Genomic DNA, 14,090 nt, shown 5'->3' on the forward strand with positions numbered 1-14,090 from the left:
ATAATTTATCCCATTTTTATAACGTCTGCATATAAATATTAAATTTTTACATCAATTTGTAATAATATGAATAACTATACATTTATTTGTCAATTAAAACTTACAGTAAAATACTTATTTGTACAGTTTAGAATATCTTAATATGATCCCCAGGTAGCAATTAATGTCTAAAAGACATCATAAAGACATCTTTAAGATTTCTGGCATCTTAAAGACATCTTTATGATGTCTTTTAGACATTAATGCTACCTGGGATCATTATGAATATTAACATTTCTAATAGCATAATAATTTATACAAAAAACTTGCGTATACATGAACGTACATACACGTATATACAGATTAGTCAGAAAAACAATAAATACATATATACTTGTATTGTATATATTTAACTAGATTTGGAATGTCCAAAATCAGGAAACTTTGGTTTTCCTTGTACTTCTATGTCCATGCTTTCGCTCTCCCATTCGAACGAAGAAAATGTTTGTACGTTTGCTTGTATGGAGCTCAGATTACTTTGCGCTTGATTTACGATTTGCGGGCTGAAGCTCGTGCTGGAAATCTGAGGCTCCTCGGTTTGCATCGTCGAATCTGAGTTGGGTGAATTCGGAGGTGTTTTACGCAGTCTCTTGTAGTCTGAGAATCTGTTCAACGATACCTGGTCTACGCATACAGCTTGAGTGGTGTGCCGCGTTTTGTACAATATCGGACAGCCTTGATCGCCCTTCATGCTTAAACTGTACAAATTGGCGAGTCGACGCAGCTTCTCTCGCTCGGGTTGTCGCATAGGATGGAGTTTCAGCTCGCTCTGAGTTGGATCTTGCAGGAATCGCGAGACCTTCTCGTTGGCCGACGTGATGATGGAGTAACCGGGCTTGTTGTCGACGTGGCGTCGCCCGGCACGGATCTCTCTACCGCTCAAGCCCTCGCGAATGCGTTGTATTCTTTGTTTGTAGTTCTTCTTCGCCTCTGCAACCAAGTGTTCGCCGTGTAATATCATTTGGAAGGTCGAATCCGACGTGGCTTTGTCGTCGCTGGTACTCTCCCCGTCGTCCCGCCAACTCGACTCTCCGATCCAATCCGACTGTTCGTCGTCTCCTGCAAGAATTAAACTTTGTAATATGTTACGTGATACCTTGTATATTCGGTGCTGTGCCTTTGAATCCTCCAGACATACCTTCTCTATCCTCATCATTTGTAATAAGACCCGCCTCTGAATCGCTGGACGAAATGCTGGAACTAGATATACGAGAACAATCTACGGTATCCTCGCCTTGCATTTTATCCCGATTTTTCGGTTTTGAATTTTTGGTTGGTTTAGGCACTCTCATCTCGCAATCTATCGAACGTTCTCTACACGATCTCTTACGTTTTCCACACCTGTAACGCACAAAATTACGTCATTATATACTCATTCTTCCTTATATAGAAGAAATAAATGATTAAATTATATTTCCTTACCATATAGCGCCGTATCTATTTTTACAATCGCGAAAGATGCGTTTCTTTCCGCCGAACGTTGAAGTCGACATAATTGCCACTGCTTGAGAAGTGGACGCATTAGAGTCGGAATCGATCGCCATTCTCTTGAACTTCCTCTTGCGTCTGGTGTTCGCTCTTGGCACAAAATTTTCATTCACCGAATCGCTCTCGATGTTACTGACGTTATTTAAGTTTGGGAAATGCGCGAAACGTTTAGTCTGATTGGTATCGTCGCTGTCGGACTGATACTTCGAAACGTTGGCAGTTTTCGGAATGCGAATTTCGCAAATGGAAGATGAGCTGTCGTCCGAATGTTTGTTCATAGTTAGAGCCGCTGCAAAGACATACATTAAATTATTTAACACGCTCGGATAAACGGCATCGCACTTTAATTCTCGAACAGGATCACGTTACTTTAATTCTCCAAGATTACACGCAATTAATATTTGACTTCTGTTATGTCGTCTAGCAATTGGTTTCTACAAAGATAATCTTGACCGGGTGCTTCGGAGAGGTAAACTGTAATTAACCATTGCAATTTATAGGTGCAATTAGCAAAAAAATGCTAAATGCTTAAGATATCCTCTGTCTACTTTTAATTTAATCCGACGTTTGATTTGAACGTTTCAGATTTCTGACGTCGCATCGAATCGTTATTATCCCTTACACTTACGAATATTCCCCGTGGAGCGGGCTCTCCTCCTGATGCCCCATCTGCGCCTGAGATTCGCACTATTGCTGCTCTCTTCCAGTGCCAAAGTCAAATCGTGCACAAGAGCCTCCATTTTTACTCTTAAATCCGCCGGTACAGCTTTCAGAACACGCTCCATTTGAAGGATGCGTTTTTTGCTGCAAAACCATCAGGCGAACTTTAATCGGCCGATCCCATCAATTTGATAATCGCGCGCAATTAACACGAGTAATCGAAGACACGAGTACACGGTGTATACGAATTTACATGGCGACTGTGGTCGCGCTCTACCATACTCGCGACATCGTCTCTCAACGAGCGACATTTAACAATGAAATTGTCAAAATTACAGGCTCTACGATCCACGTTAACGTTCGAACGCGCGACACGCGTACATTTCTCAATTACGGCAATTAATTCGCGAGGTCGAGTCGCGGCCCGTACACGGAAAATACACGGGGTATGCTTATTCACACATCTGGACGGGGGTTATCGTTCCTACGACGTGGATCTGTGCCGGACGAGCGACGCGATTAATTCGCGATCCATTCTTCGGGGATTAGGAAGGACGGGCGTCGGATCTCGTTGGCGTGTCTCTCGTGCGGACAACGGGAACGCGCGGACGATGCGGCGCCGAAAAGCGGTGTCTCCATCGGGGATATACACGTATATCCGCGATACGTCAATCGCCGAGGAGGGGGTCAAAACAAATCGCGATTGCGTCGGGGGCGTCGGGGCCTTTTAACTCTCCCGTCCCGTCGTCCCGTCGCGTCGTCGGCCGTGTGTGATGAACAATATACGTAACATCCTGCTTCGCTCTCTCTCACCTCTTACAAGTAATGTCCATGAGTCTCTCGCCTCAAAACTGTCTCATTGTCAAACGCGGTCCGCCCTGTCCGACCGACAATGAAATGTTAAAGGGAGAGGACGCCGATGATCAATTATACGAGGGCTCTGTCGGGTCGCCGAACTATTTTCCACTGTAACGTATTGTTGTATGCCCGCACGTCGCAGAAAGGTAAACGAACGGTACATATACACACGCTCGTTCGGGATCGTGCGTGCGATTGTGCGACGCGTAGGTCGCTTCATGAGAACTCGACCTCGATCGGAGCGAACTATTGAAACTATCCGTCGTGCTAGAAACGTCTAAAATATAGAATAACTAGAATAAGAGTACCGTGAGAAAGGTTGAATTTAAAAACAATAATGCTGAAACGAACAAAGGCAAAGAGCAAAAGTGACGAGAGAGAGAGGAAGGACGAGAGTCCTCGATGACTTATAGATTCGCTTGGACTAAATTCGGATTAATTTAATCGGCAATTAATTTGCCAAGTAATATCCCCGTAGTTTGTTAACATGGATAGAACCATCAATTTTTTATCGTTTAATATATTTGAAAGAAAAAGAGACTAGATCAGATTAGATTAGGGCAGATGACAGAAGAGAGAGAAAATCGACTTCGACCGGAGCAAACTATCCGTCGCGATAGAAATTTTGAAATATAGAATAAGTAGAAGAGTATCGTGAGAAAAGTTGAATTTAAAAATAATGCTGAAACAAAGAGAGGCAAAGAGCAAAATGGCAAGCGAGAGGAAGAACGAGAGTCTTCGATGTCTAGATTTATTTTAACCAATTTAATTCGGATTAATCGGCAATTAATGCCAAGTAATATTTGTATAATAGTTTATTTTAACATGGATAGAATTATCAATTTTTTGTCGTTTAATACATTTGAAAGAAAGAGAGATTAGATTAGGGACGACGAATTGTATAAGCGAGAATTCCTTAGAACTAGAAAAAGAATAAAAGTAAGTTGAACCAAGATTAAAGGTAATTTAAGCTATACATTGGTAGAAATGGATAATAATTAACCTTGCGAGTTAAATTAATGCGGGTTAATTTTAATTTTGGTTTAACTTATTTTTTTATCTTTTTTCAATTCTTAAAATTAGAAAATAGATTAAAGTTAAACTGCATTGGTACAAATGGACATTAATCGATTAAGTTAATCGGAGTTTGTGGTCTTTCCACTTTTTCGCAGCATCTGCATTTTGCAAAAATTGTAAAAAAAAATGTTACAATTTTGTGTTCGCGCAACAATGTATAGTTTTGTATATTCTATTTGATTTATATAAGCGCACACAAACCCAGGTAGCAATTAATGCCTAAAAGACATATCATAAAGACATCTTTAAGATTTCTGGCATCTTAAAGACATCTTTATGATGTCTTTTAGACATTAATGCTACCTGGGAATATTCAAAAGTGTTCAAATATTAATTTTTTTTAGATGGTCGAGAACAAATTCCATGACGATTAGATGCGTTCCAAAAGTCATGGAAAAAAGAGTCGCGAAGTGAGCGCGCATGCGCGAGCGGCGTAAAATCCGGCGGTTAGAACGCGGCATGAGCCATCGCTGGCCACGGCCATCAACGGCCATTTCCGGTACTCTGTCGCGCAGGACAGACGCTCCGCGAGTGTTTCCGAGGCTCGGCACCGACCTTTCGCACGGAATCCTCGTGTCAGCCGCGAGCGTAGTGGCGACGGCCCCGGCGGTTTTGGTCGCGCGAGCAGCGTGCACGGCGTGATGCGCGTTCGCTCACGGACGTGCCCGACGTAGCGCCGTTGTGTAAATAGCGCGTAGTGGTCGTCTGCGCACGCCCGGTGCGCATCCGCGGCCAGATGAGCGCGCGATCGCGTCGCGGTAGGTAGACGCGAGGGGGGAAGGGTGCGAGCTGCGAGGGGAAACTGAAACTGTGAACTGCGGTAGGCACGCGGGTGAGAAAGAGAGAGGGGCGGAGGAACGAAAACGCGAGAGGAGCAGGAGAGCGAGACGGCAGACGGGCCGAATAGCTGTGCTCGCGATAATCGCCCATCTATTTGACGGTAATCACCGAGTGGAGGTACGAAGCGATAACGTTACTTTCTGCCTGGCGTCGATCGGCACAGACGGCAGCGTTGCTCGGAGTATCGGAGACCGCGCGATTCCGTGATGGACGGCGCGAACGTGAATGGCGGGAACGCCGCGGTACCGCGGGAGGATTCTAACCTCGAAATTGGCAGCGGCAGCGGCGGCGGCGGCAGCAGTGCTAGTGGTGGTACGGGTACGTCGATCGTGCCGATGGTGGAGACGCAGAACTCGAGCGACAAGGCGCAAGTGATGGCGGGTGGTAACGCGGACGCGCAGGAGGTTAACGGCGAGCTGAGAGGCACGCCGAAGAAGCACGGCACGTCGCTTCCCCGCAGGAGGCTGAGAAAGTTCAAGGCCAACTCTACGGGCACGATGGAGATCGACACGGCGGAGGCGCCTGGGACGAGGGGACGCAAGCGCAAGCTCTCGGAGTACGAAGACGCCAGCTCCGAGGGCTCCGAGGAGTTCAACGGCTTCGACTCCCAAGGACTCGAACTTCAACCGGGTAGTCACGTTCTAAACAAACTCATTGGTAGGTCGTGACACTCTTTATTGTCAACAGGAAGACTGATTACGTATCCTAAAAGCATTTTGATTTTTTATGTATTTTTCTTGAAACTGTTGAATAAGTTAAGAGAAACAGATTGGGAGATTGGGGTTCTCGGTGCATAATTTGTCTAAAAATTTTTTCATCTACTTTTGGTATTTTAAGGAAGATATGATTGAATAATAATTGAGATGTAATATAAGGTATTGCTATTTTTTTTATAAGATATAGACAGCATTTGTTTTATTCATTGGAGTAGTTCAGTAGTCTAAAGGTGAGATTTCATGAGCAGTGAAATGCAGCAGCAGCGAGCAGCAGTTTAGTTATTTCGGGCTTCAGTGTACTGGCAGTGTATACTGTGTATAGGTCAGAACTTCGAGGAGCAAAAATTTGCACCCGGAAGTGAGTCAAACTAGGTTAGTAATTTCTAGAAAATTATTAAACTGCTGCTCGCTGCTGCTGCATTTCACTGCTCATGAAAATCTACCTTTACTGTGATAATTATATTGTTCAATTTATTAAATAATTAAAATAATTTTAATTTCTATTAGGAGCTTAGATAATTATGAATTTAACGTTCTTTATTACAGCCGAAGCGGAAATAGCAGAAGCACAACTAACAAAACGTATAAAATATTCAACGAGGGCTTACGATGCTCGAGAAAAGATAGATGACAATCACGACTTTGATGACATGAGAACGTACGTTTACGAAACGGATAGTTTTGAACATTTGGATATGACAAAGATTAAAAAAGAAAAGGAGTCCGATAAGTCGGAAACAGATTCTATTGATGTACCAAATAGCATAGATTCCGAAGTTGAACCAAACAAAATTGATATAACTTCCAATAGATCGGCAAATTCATCATCGGCGGCAAGTAGTCCCTCTGCAACGTCGCAAAGATCAAAGAGTAGCCTCGTTTCTGGTGGTGCCAGTCCAGGGGGGAAGCAGAAAACTCCTGTTGACATGTCCAATCCTTTATACAAAGAGCCATTTAAATACGGATGGAAACGAGAATTAGTATTTAGGGCTAGTCATGACTCTTCCTTCAAAAAAATGGCTGATATATATTACTACACACCAAAGGGGAAAAAGGTCAGGAGTTTTAGAGAAGTTGCAGAATCTCGTAAGTATGCGGAAAAAAGTAATTAAATCATATAGATATAGATATATATATAAATGTATATATATACAAATATATGGGTATGTGTGAACATTTTTACAGTTAATTCAGAGCAGTTGTCTATGGAAAATTTCACATTCTTTAAAGAACCTATTGGGCTTAATGATCCAGAAAAAGAGGTTATTCGAGATGCTAAAAGATCACGAGTACGTTTTCAGCTCTTATATTTTTAAGTTTTACTGTGTTACAAAACATTACTATATAAATAATGTATTAATTTAATTGTCTTTCAAGTCTTAAGCTCATAAGTTTTTTTTTAAAATGATGATTGGATATCTGTTGGACATTGCAGGGATCTATGGGTGGATCTGCAAAGAAATATAATAAAAAAGTTGTATCAATAAAGAAGACAGTACAGGAACCTGTAACAAAGAAATCAGAACCTGCGACGAGAAAATCGTTAAATGAACCTAGCACATCAAGAAAGCAGCCGGCACAAGAACCTCCTACTGCTGCACCTGCACCTCCACCTACTGAAACTTCAAAATTTGTTCCTGCGCCTGTGTCAGTACCTACAAAGACAGCTAAAACGGCAAAAGCACCTCCAGCATATAAAAGAACAACAACAAAGAAAACTCCTCAAATAAGTATGTTCTTATATTGGAGGCTTATGTTTATATGTATTGTGTTATCTTTTATTCTCTATTTTATTACACAGCCCCAATAACTTAATACATAATTTGGGGATATATTTGTTTAAATTTTTGTACTGTTTCTCTTTGTCTTACAATTTTAAGTAAATATAAGTGTTTAAAAGAATATCTTTCCTGTTATTTTTTATTACAAAATCGTCATTCTCATGAGTATTCTGAAATTTGCATAGCAGAAATGAAATCAACTGAGGAAAGCGAGATGCTTCCACCTCAGCGGAGTACAGCAAATACGAGAAGAAGTCAACAACCAGTTGAGAAGGTTATACCAGTCAAAACCAAAAGATTGTTAACGTGAGTATTTATTTAATTTCACTTTTATTATATAGGAGTTTAGTGCATTACATTCGATATTACTGATTTAAGGAAAATAAAATCTGTAAAAAGATGAAAGGACAGTATTGAATCATCCATGAAATAAAACAAAAATTTTAGGCATTTAGCATATATAATAGATTCTTTAATTTAAAACAAGAAAGAAAATTTCAATATAATTTACATATAAAAGAAAGATATAATAAATCTGTTTAAACTAACACATTAAGAAATAGAAACTTATTATTATATATAATTATGCGTAATGTTCAACACAAAACAATCAATTTTATTAGTATAATTTAATTAAAAACACAATCTTATTATGATTAGCATCTTATAAATTATGCTATGTTGTTGTGTTTTATTGAGAAGATAAAGATATTTTAAAATTATTATATTTTATAAACTTAGGTAATTTCTTTTTACTATATCAAAATTTTACATTCTGCCTTGCACAATTATAAAATTTAACAATATCAATTAAACTTTTTTTACATAAAGCGCAAAATTTGTGCATATCTATAGATTTTATTGCATACACAAATATACACAATTTAAAAATTCGTGGATAATTGTATGTGACATAATTTAAAAACACATGCAATACATAATATGTATGTACAAAAGTTGCTGACTTTGGATGAGAGAGTTCTATTGTGTCTATAATTTTCATAACTATTTTTTCCTTTGATCCTATTTCATACATCCTTAATGGGACTCTTGTGTTTTTTTTTCCTTAATTCCTTTCCCCATCAACGCACATCTTACAGGCCCAAAGTTCAAGAACCATGCAGCATAAGATGTTCGACAAGTATGGGATTAATACCAAGTTTACAATGTCGAGTTTGTCTCTGTTTGTATCATCCTGAATGTGTCGACGGTATGGAATCTACAGGCAATGATGAATATGTCTGCAAGGTAGGTTTTACTGTGCGGTACAGTTCAAGAAATTTCAATCATTTTAATCCTTTGACTGCTGCTGGCGTATATAGGGTTTCTTCTTTTTTTGCGGAGATAATTTTAACAATACACAACCTTAGCAAAATGACTTCGCAAAACCTTGATCTAGAAATTTAACTGACTTTATACAAACATAAAGACCTAACATAAAAAACTTAATGCGCAAAAGTACTCTGTACATAACTGCTATAACTTGGCCGTACATGAGTATCTTGCTTCTAACTGGTTTGTAGTCAAAGGATTAATTATATGTCGAGTTTGAATTGTAAGTTTAAAGTGTAAAAATTTACTAGTGAATTAAGAACTAAAAGTAAATGCATATATTTATCCATTTAGATGTTCATTTTCCACTATTTGTTTCTATAGAACATTTGAAAGTTTACATAAAAGATATGATTAATTAAAGAATTGTCTTTTATATATATTAAATGTAAAATATAAAATTGATTACTATACATACATTTGAATAATTTTAATATTAAAATGATTAGAATTTTTATAGTTCTTATATAAGAATAAATCTGTTGTAGAATTGTCAGCCGGATACTAAAGAATCTCACATGCCAAACAATCCATCTTTAACACCACCTCCATTGATTCCAATTAGTATGTTAGGTGCACAAAATGCGAAATCAAAACATCCAACTAATTCATCACCTCCGAAATTGCAAAGAATTCCAAAGTCCGAGGGTGCGGAAGCGCAAACAAGAAATTCTTCCAAAACTACTAAAATACCATCTTCAGTATCAAATTCGCCTTCAACTGTAGACAAAAAGGAAAGTACTTGGTTTCCTCAGACAGAAAATGAATTTCTACAAAGTCACGATGGTACTATGCCGAAACCAGCTCAAAATATTGCTGTAATGGGTGGCAAAAGATATATTGTAGTACCAAAAAATAACGCAATGGCAGTTCAACCAGCTATAACAGTAAAGCCAGACAAAATTGGCGATAAACCGCCAATGCTTCAAGACAGTCCACTTACCGATATTTCGAATGCTACGGATAATTCTGTGGCAAACTTATGTGCACCTCCACCCTTAAATACTGATTTACCTGAAAAAATAGATGTTACACCGGATAAAGAAATTTTAAAAGATGCGATTTATCAGACGGATTTAGGATCTTCTGTTACTACTGAAATGACTGAAACATTTATGTATGATAATAAAGATAAGGATAGTAAAAATACTAAAAGAGATCCTGTTGAAGATAATCCTGTTGAAAATATATTGAAGATAATTGAAAATATATCAGAAAACGAATCTTTTACTGCCAACATAGATAATGTCTCAGAAAAAGAAAAAGCAGATACAAGTTGTAAATCACCTGAAAGTAAATCTGCATGTATACCAGTACATACAGCAAGTATTACAAGTACTCTTGAATCAAGTGTGGAAACTGAAACAATTAAAATAGATCAGCAACAACCGTTACCAAGTAAAGTGGGTACAGTAAAAAAAGTCAAAACCAGCAAGTAAGTGTATATATGCTTGAGACACATAGGCATTCTTGTTTTATTTCTTATTTAGAATTTTTTTTAATAATTTAAGTTACGGCAACTCTCTTTTGAGGTTTTGGCAGTTGCTTTGTCTACATATTGTATTTACAAAGTTTAATATATAAAAACGATACTCTTTCTGGAATAATCCACGCTTATCTAATCGTATAGAAAACATTATTCTTTTATTTATTATATATTGTAAAAGCTTGACTATATATTTTATATTGTAAACATCTTAGGTTGTACATTAGAGTCTTACTTTATACTCTTTATATGACGACACATATGACAAGACATTTTAATACCAACTTTATATTGCATAAAATGTGATATAAAATTGTAAATGCAATATACATATTGATGCTTGTTATATTTGGAAATATAAAAATCCAACATTAAAAATGAATTTGATTTTATCTTATGACCGAAGCACACTGCCTGAGCTTCTTAGAAATGCGGCCAAATTATGACAAATGTAAGAAATAAATAAGAGGTGCACCCGTTGGTTGTCACGGTATTTTATGTAATTGTAGTATCAAGGTAAATTAATTTTTACAAGCATTAGTTTTACTCGATGTTAAAATGCACATTTATGCATAAAAATCAATGTTTACATTCATGCTGCAATTACAAAGTTACTGATAAGTGCTTCAATGGAAAAAATCTAATTCATTTTTACTTTTTATATTTGCAGATATAAAGACATGTGTGCGAGCTGAAACAAAAACTCTTAGTGCGTTTTCCTATAAATTCTCACAATCCTTTTCCTCCAATCCTATGTCCTTTTTATTTTTATATTTATTTCTTTGTTTTGAATCTTTATTACTTTCTTGATAGGAACATATAAATTTTCGACCAGAGATTATTTTTATCAGAGGCTTTTTATACCGAAAATCATAGTACGTAACAAATAATTTTTAACTATTGCGTCTTTAAAAGCCTCTTTAAAAAAATAAACTCTTGTCTTTATTTAACAAATTTTAACAGATAATTTGCTTTTTTGACATGCGATACGATAAGCGTTTTCACAGATATAATTGATGTCTTCTTAAAATGCATGTTTCCTTCAATATTTTCAGGAGGAAGCAAAATCAACAGGAATTAGAGCAACAGCAAAATTTCATGAATTCAGTTTGCGCTGGTTATCATGCCCTTCTACGTATTTTCCAATATCTTAAAGTCCAAGAGTTATTGCGAGCCGCGCGAGTTTGTAAAATGTGGCGTGATCTCGCTGCACATCCATCTTTATGGAAGACTGTACGAATGAAGAACAGTCAAGTAACTGACTGGGATGGTCTGGCGGATACGCTGCAGAGACGTGGCACGCAGCATCTGGATCTCAGGAAAATGCTAGTCGCTGGCGAGTCCGACAACATCTGGAGAAAATTCCTGACTGTTATACCACGAGTGACCAGTCTCGTGAAGCTTGAACTGTGCAGATGTCCCGTTATGGTTGTGGAAGAAGTTATTAAAAGTTGTCCGCAGTTGGAGGTATTCAGTGCAATGTCGATCAAGTGCGACTCCCTCACATTAGAGTCGATCGGGAACTTGAGTCGATGTCAAGAACTCAGACTCAAAGCAATAACTGGAATGTCATTACAACAAGACCTAACGCCTTTACAGGATTTGAAGCACCTGACGCAATTGGTAAGAATCCATGTCTCTCCAACATTATTTTTATTATGATATTTGCATTTTATTTAATTATTTAATATTAGAAAAATGCATTATATATTATTTCTCTCTTATATACAGAGTTTAACATCAGTTAAAGAACTTGGAAAGAAAAAAATCGACGTTATACAATCGTTGACAAATTTGGAGACGTTAGAATTGGGCGAATGCTCCGACTTTCCTGACAAGTTTGGAACCACCGTTTTAATCAACTTAAATAAATTGGAACGTCTTAGACTTGAGAAAGGTCAAGGATCTTGTTGTACATTTGATATCCTCGAAGGTGTATCGAGGTTGGAGAACCTGAGTCAGATGGAATTGGTCAATTTTGATGTGAAGAATGGCTTTGACAAATGTCTTGCTAATTGCAAAAACATCAAAAGGTTATTGATCATACCGACTTATATATCGCAATCGGCAACATCCAATAATATGGTGCTCGGAGGTGTCACCGAATTATCAGACAATTTGACTCATTTCATATGGGGCGTTACGCTCGAGTTACTCAGGGTTACAGAACTGTTTGTTGATCAGTGCAACCTCATGAGTAAACAAGTTACTGGGGATTCTATACCAGTTTTAAAACCTGTCCCCTGCTTAAGATTAATCGAGGATGTTGAAGTTGAGAGCGAAAACCAAATAGGTACATATCCAACTAGTTTTAATATCAGTCAGCTGATTAGCGTTATTATTTTCACGAATAATTTTGACGATTAAATATATTGTGAAACGTTATTTAATAATTTTACAGGTAACGACAATCAACAGCCTCATCAAACGAGTCCGCAAGTGGACATTTTACCGTTGCCACAATTGCAGAAGCTTCTTTTGACCGCGTTGCCCAAGACACGAGTAAAGATCTTAAAAATTCCTTTCCACGCCACGTGGCGGCAGAGCATTTCCGATACCACTACGCAGTAGAAACGAACGAAATGATACTGGTACGAAGTCGGATGAGGCAAACAAGATTAAACGTTTGCAAGAGTTGGAGATTTTTGTAAATTTGACTCTAGACAAGTATCCGTGTGCTCCTATATCTGCTATTTTTCGGATGGAGAATAACTTATATATTTATGTACTATGAGTTTTATAATCTTCAACGATTAACCCTTGGCAACGTATCGGTACACACTACGGTATATTTAGTATTTTTGTGATAAATACGTGGGACCATGTATCATGCACCATCTTTGCCACAGGCAAAATGATACGATAAGCTGGTACCCTTGTACGGGTTAATTTAATCAAATGAAAAAATTCTGACTTTTATATATAAAGTATGATATATCACGATTTTACTTTCTTGAAAGTAAAAGTGTTATAGATTCGTAATATTGGAGTTGCTGTGATGTGTACCTGCGTTGAAAGTAATCGAACATGATTAGATACAAATTTGAATATTTTGAATTCTTATGGTAAGAGATTTAATGTTTATAAAATTTATACATATAATTGTAACTCTGTTAATATGAAGAAAAGCGGAAAGAATCATTTTATTCAATGCTCCAACGCTGGAAGCACCGGTCTTCTTTTACGATACCTACAAGATGATATCTAGTAAAATAATTACATTTTATAATTTTACTTTACATAAAATCAAGTATATACTGGAGTAACAGAAAGTATGGTCGCGCGATCTATACGGCTCTATCTAGAGATTAGACTGTATAAAATAATGCTATATATATTATAATATGTGACTGTATCTCTATCTTTTAATGAATTTAATGTTTAGGATACGAGTTTTCCGCTGCAAAGAAACTACGATAAAATTTGGGGTAGCGTAGAATGTGTAATATACTTATTTCATTGCACAATACATAATCAAATATAATGTTACAGAAACATTCATTGATATATACTGAGTACAAAATGTGTATAACTAATATAAGTTTTCAATAATGACTTCTATACTCTTAATGAGACGCAACTTATTTCCTTGTTTTGTTAACCCTGGCATTATCTTCTCTACGAACTAAATGTATTAGAAGAAGCGGGAAGAAGAGATTTATATTTTATATGACAAGGAAACAGCGTTAGAAATACGCAAAATTTAAGTTTTAAGTAATATAAATTGGACATATTAAAATTATATTGTAAGCAATACTACCGTAATTTATTTCGCAGATAAAACCCTACACGCATATATTCATAATGCGCACA

The 14,090-nt window shown here is 37.4% G+C and overlaps 2 protein-coding genes across 5 annotated transcripts; one reads left to right on the top strand and one right to left on the bottom strand.

The window, feature by feature from the left end:
• Window positions 1-62: 62 nt before the first annotated feature.
• Window positions 63-4,799, bottom strand: LOC139819060 (G patch domain-containing protein 2-like). Of its 2 annotated transcripts, none has more exons than XM_071788207.1 (5): window positions 4,678-4,799; window positions 2,156-2,331; window positions 1,462-1,816; window positions 1,178-1,380; window positions 63-1,098 (listed from the first exon to the last, which is right to left on the bottom strand). In XM_071788207.1, the coding sequence occupies exons 2-5, from the start codon at window positions 2,310-2,312 to the stop codon at window positions 389-391; spliced, it is 1,425 nt and encodes a 474-aa protein (XP_071644308.1). In that variant the 5' UTR covers window positions 2,313-2,331; window positions 4,678-4,799; the 3' UTR covers window positions 63-388. The 2 variants fall into 2 exon arrangements, with proteins under 2 accessions (XP_071644308.1, XP_071644307.1); XM_071788206.1 differs by lacking the exon at window positions 4,678-4,799 and adding an exon at window positions 3,001-3,235.
• On the top strand, window positions 4,494-14,033 carry LOC139819056 (uncharacterized). 3 transcript variants are annotated; one of them, XM_071788201.1, is made up of 11 exons: window positions 4,495-5,619; window positions 6,225-6,336; window positions 6,490-6,764; window positions 6,864-6,967; window positions 7,114-7,408; window positions 7,645-7,765; window positions 8,560-8,707; window positions 9,280-10,226; window positions 11,333-11,900; window positions 12,009-12,570; window positions 12,679-14,033. In XM_071788201.1, the coding sequence occupies exons 1-11, from the start codon at window positions 5,169-5,171 to the stop codon at window positions 12,846-12,848; spliced, it is 3,753 nt and encodes a 1,250-aa protein (XP_071644302.1). In that variant the 5' UTR covers window positions 4,495-5,168; the 3' UTR covers window positions 12,849-14,033. The 3 variants fall into 3 exon arrangements, with proteins under 3 accessions (XP_071644300.1, XP_071644302.1, XP_071644301.1); XM_071788199.1 differs by having other exon boundaries at window positions 4,494-5,619; window positions 6,225-6,764; XM_071788200.1 differs by having other exon boundaries at window positions 4,496-5,619; window positions 6,225-6,764; window positions 7,648-7,765.
• Window positions 14,034-14,090: the final 57 nt, after the last annotated feature.

This window comes from Temnothorax longispinosus, chromosome 9, assembly GCF_030848805.1.
Source record: "Temnothorax longispinosus isolate EJ_2023e chromosome 9, Tlon_JGU_v1, whole genome shotgun sequence".
NCBI classification, from domain to species: domain Eukaryota; kingdom Metazoa; phylum Arthropoda; class Insecta; order Hymenoptera; family Formicidae; genus Temnothorax; species Temnothorax longispinosus.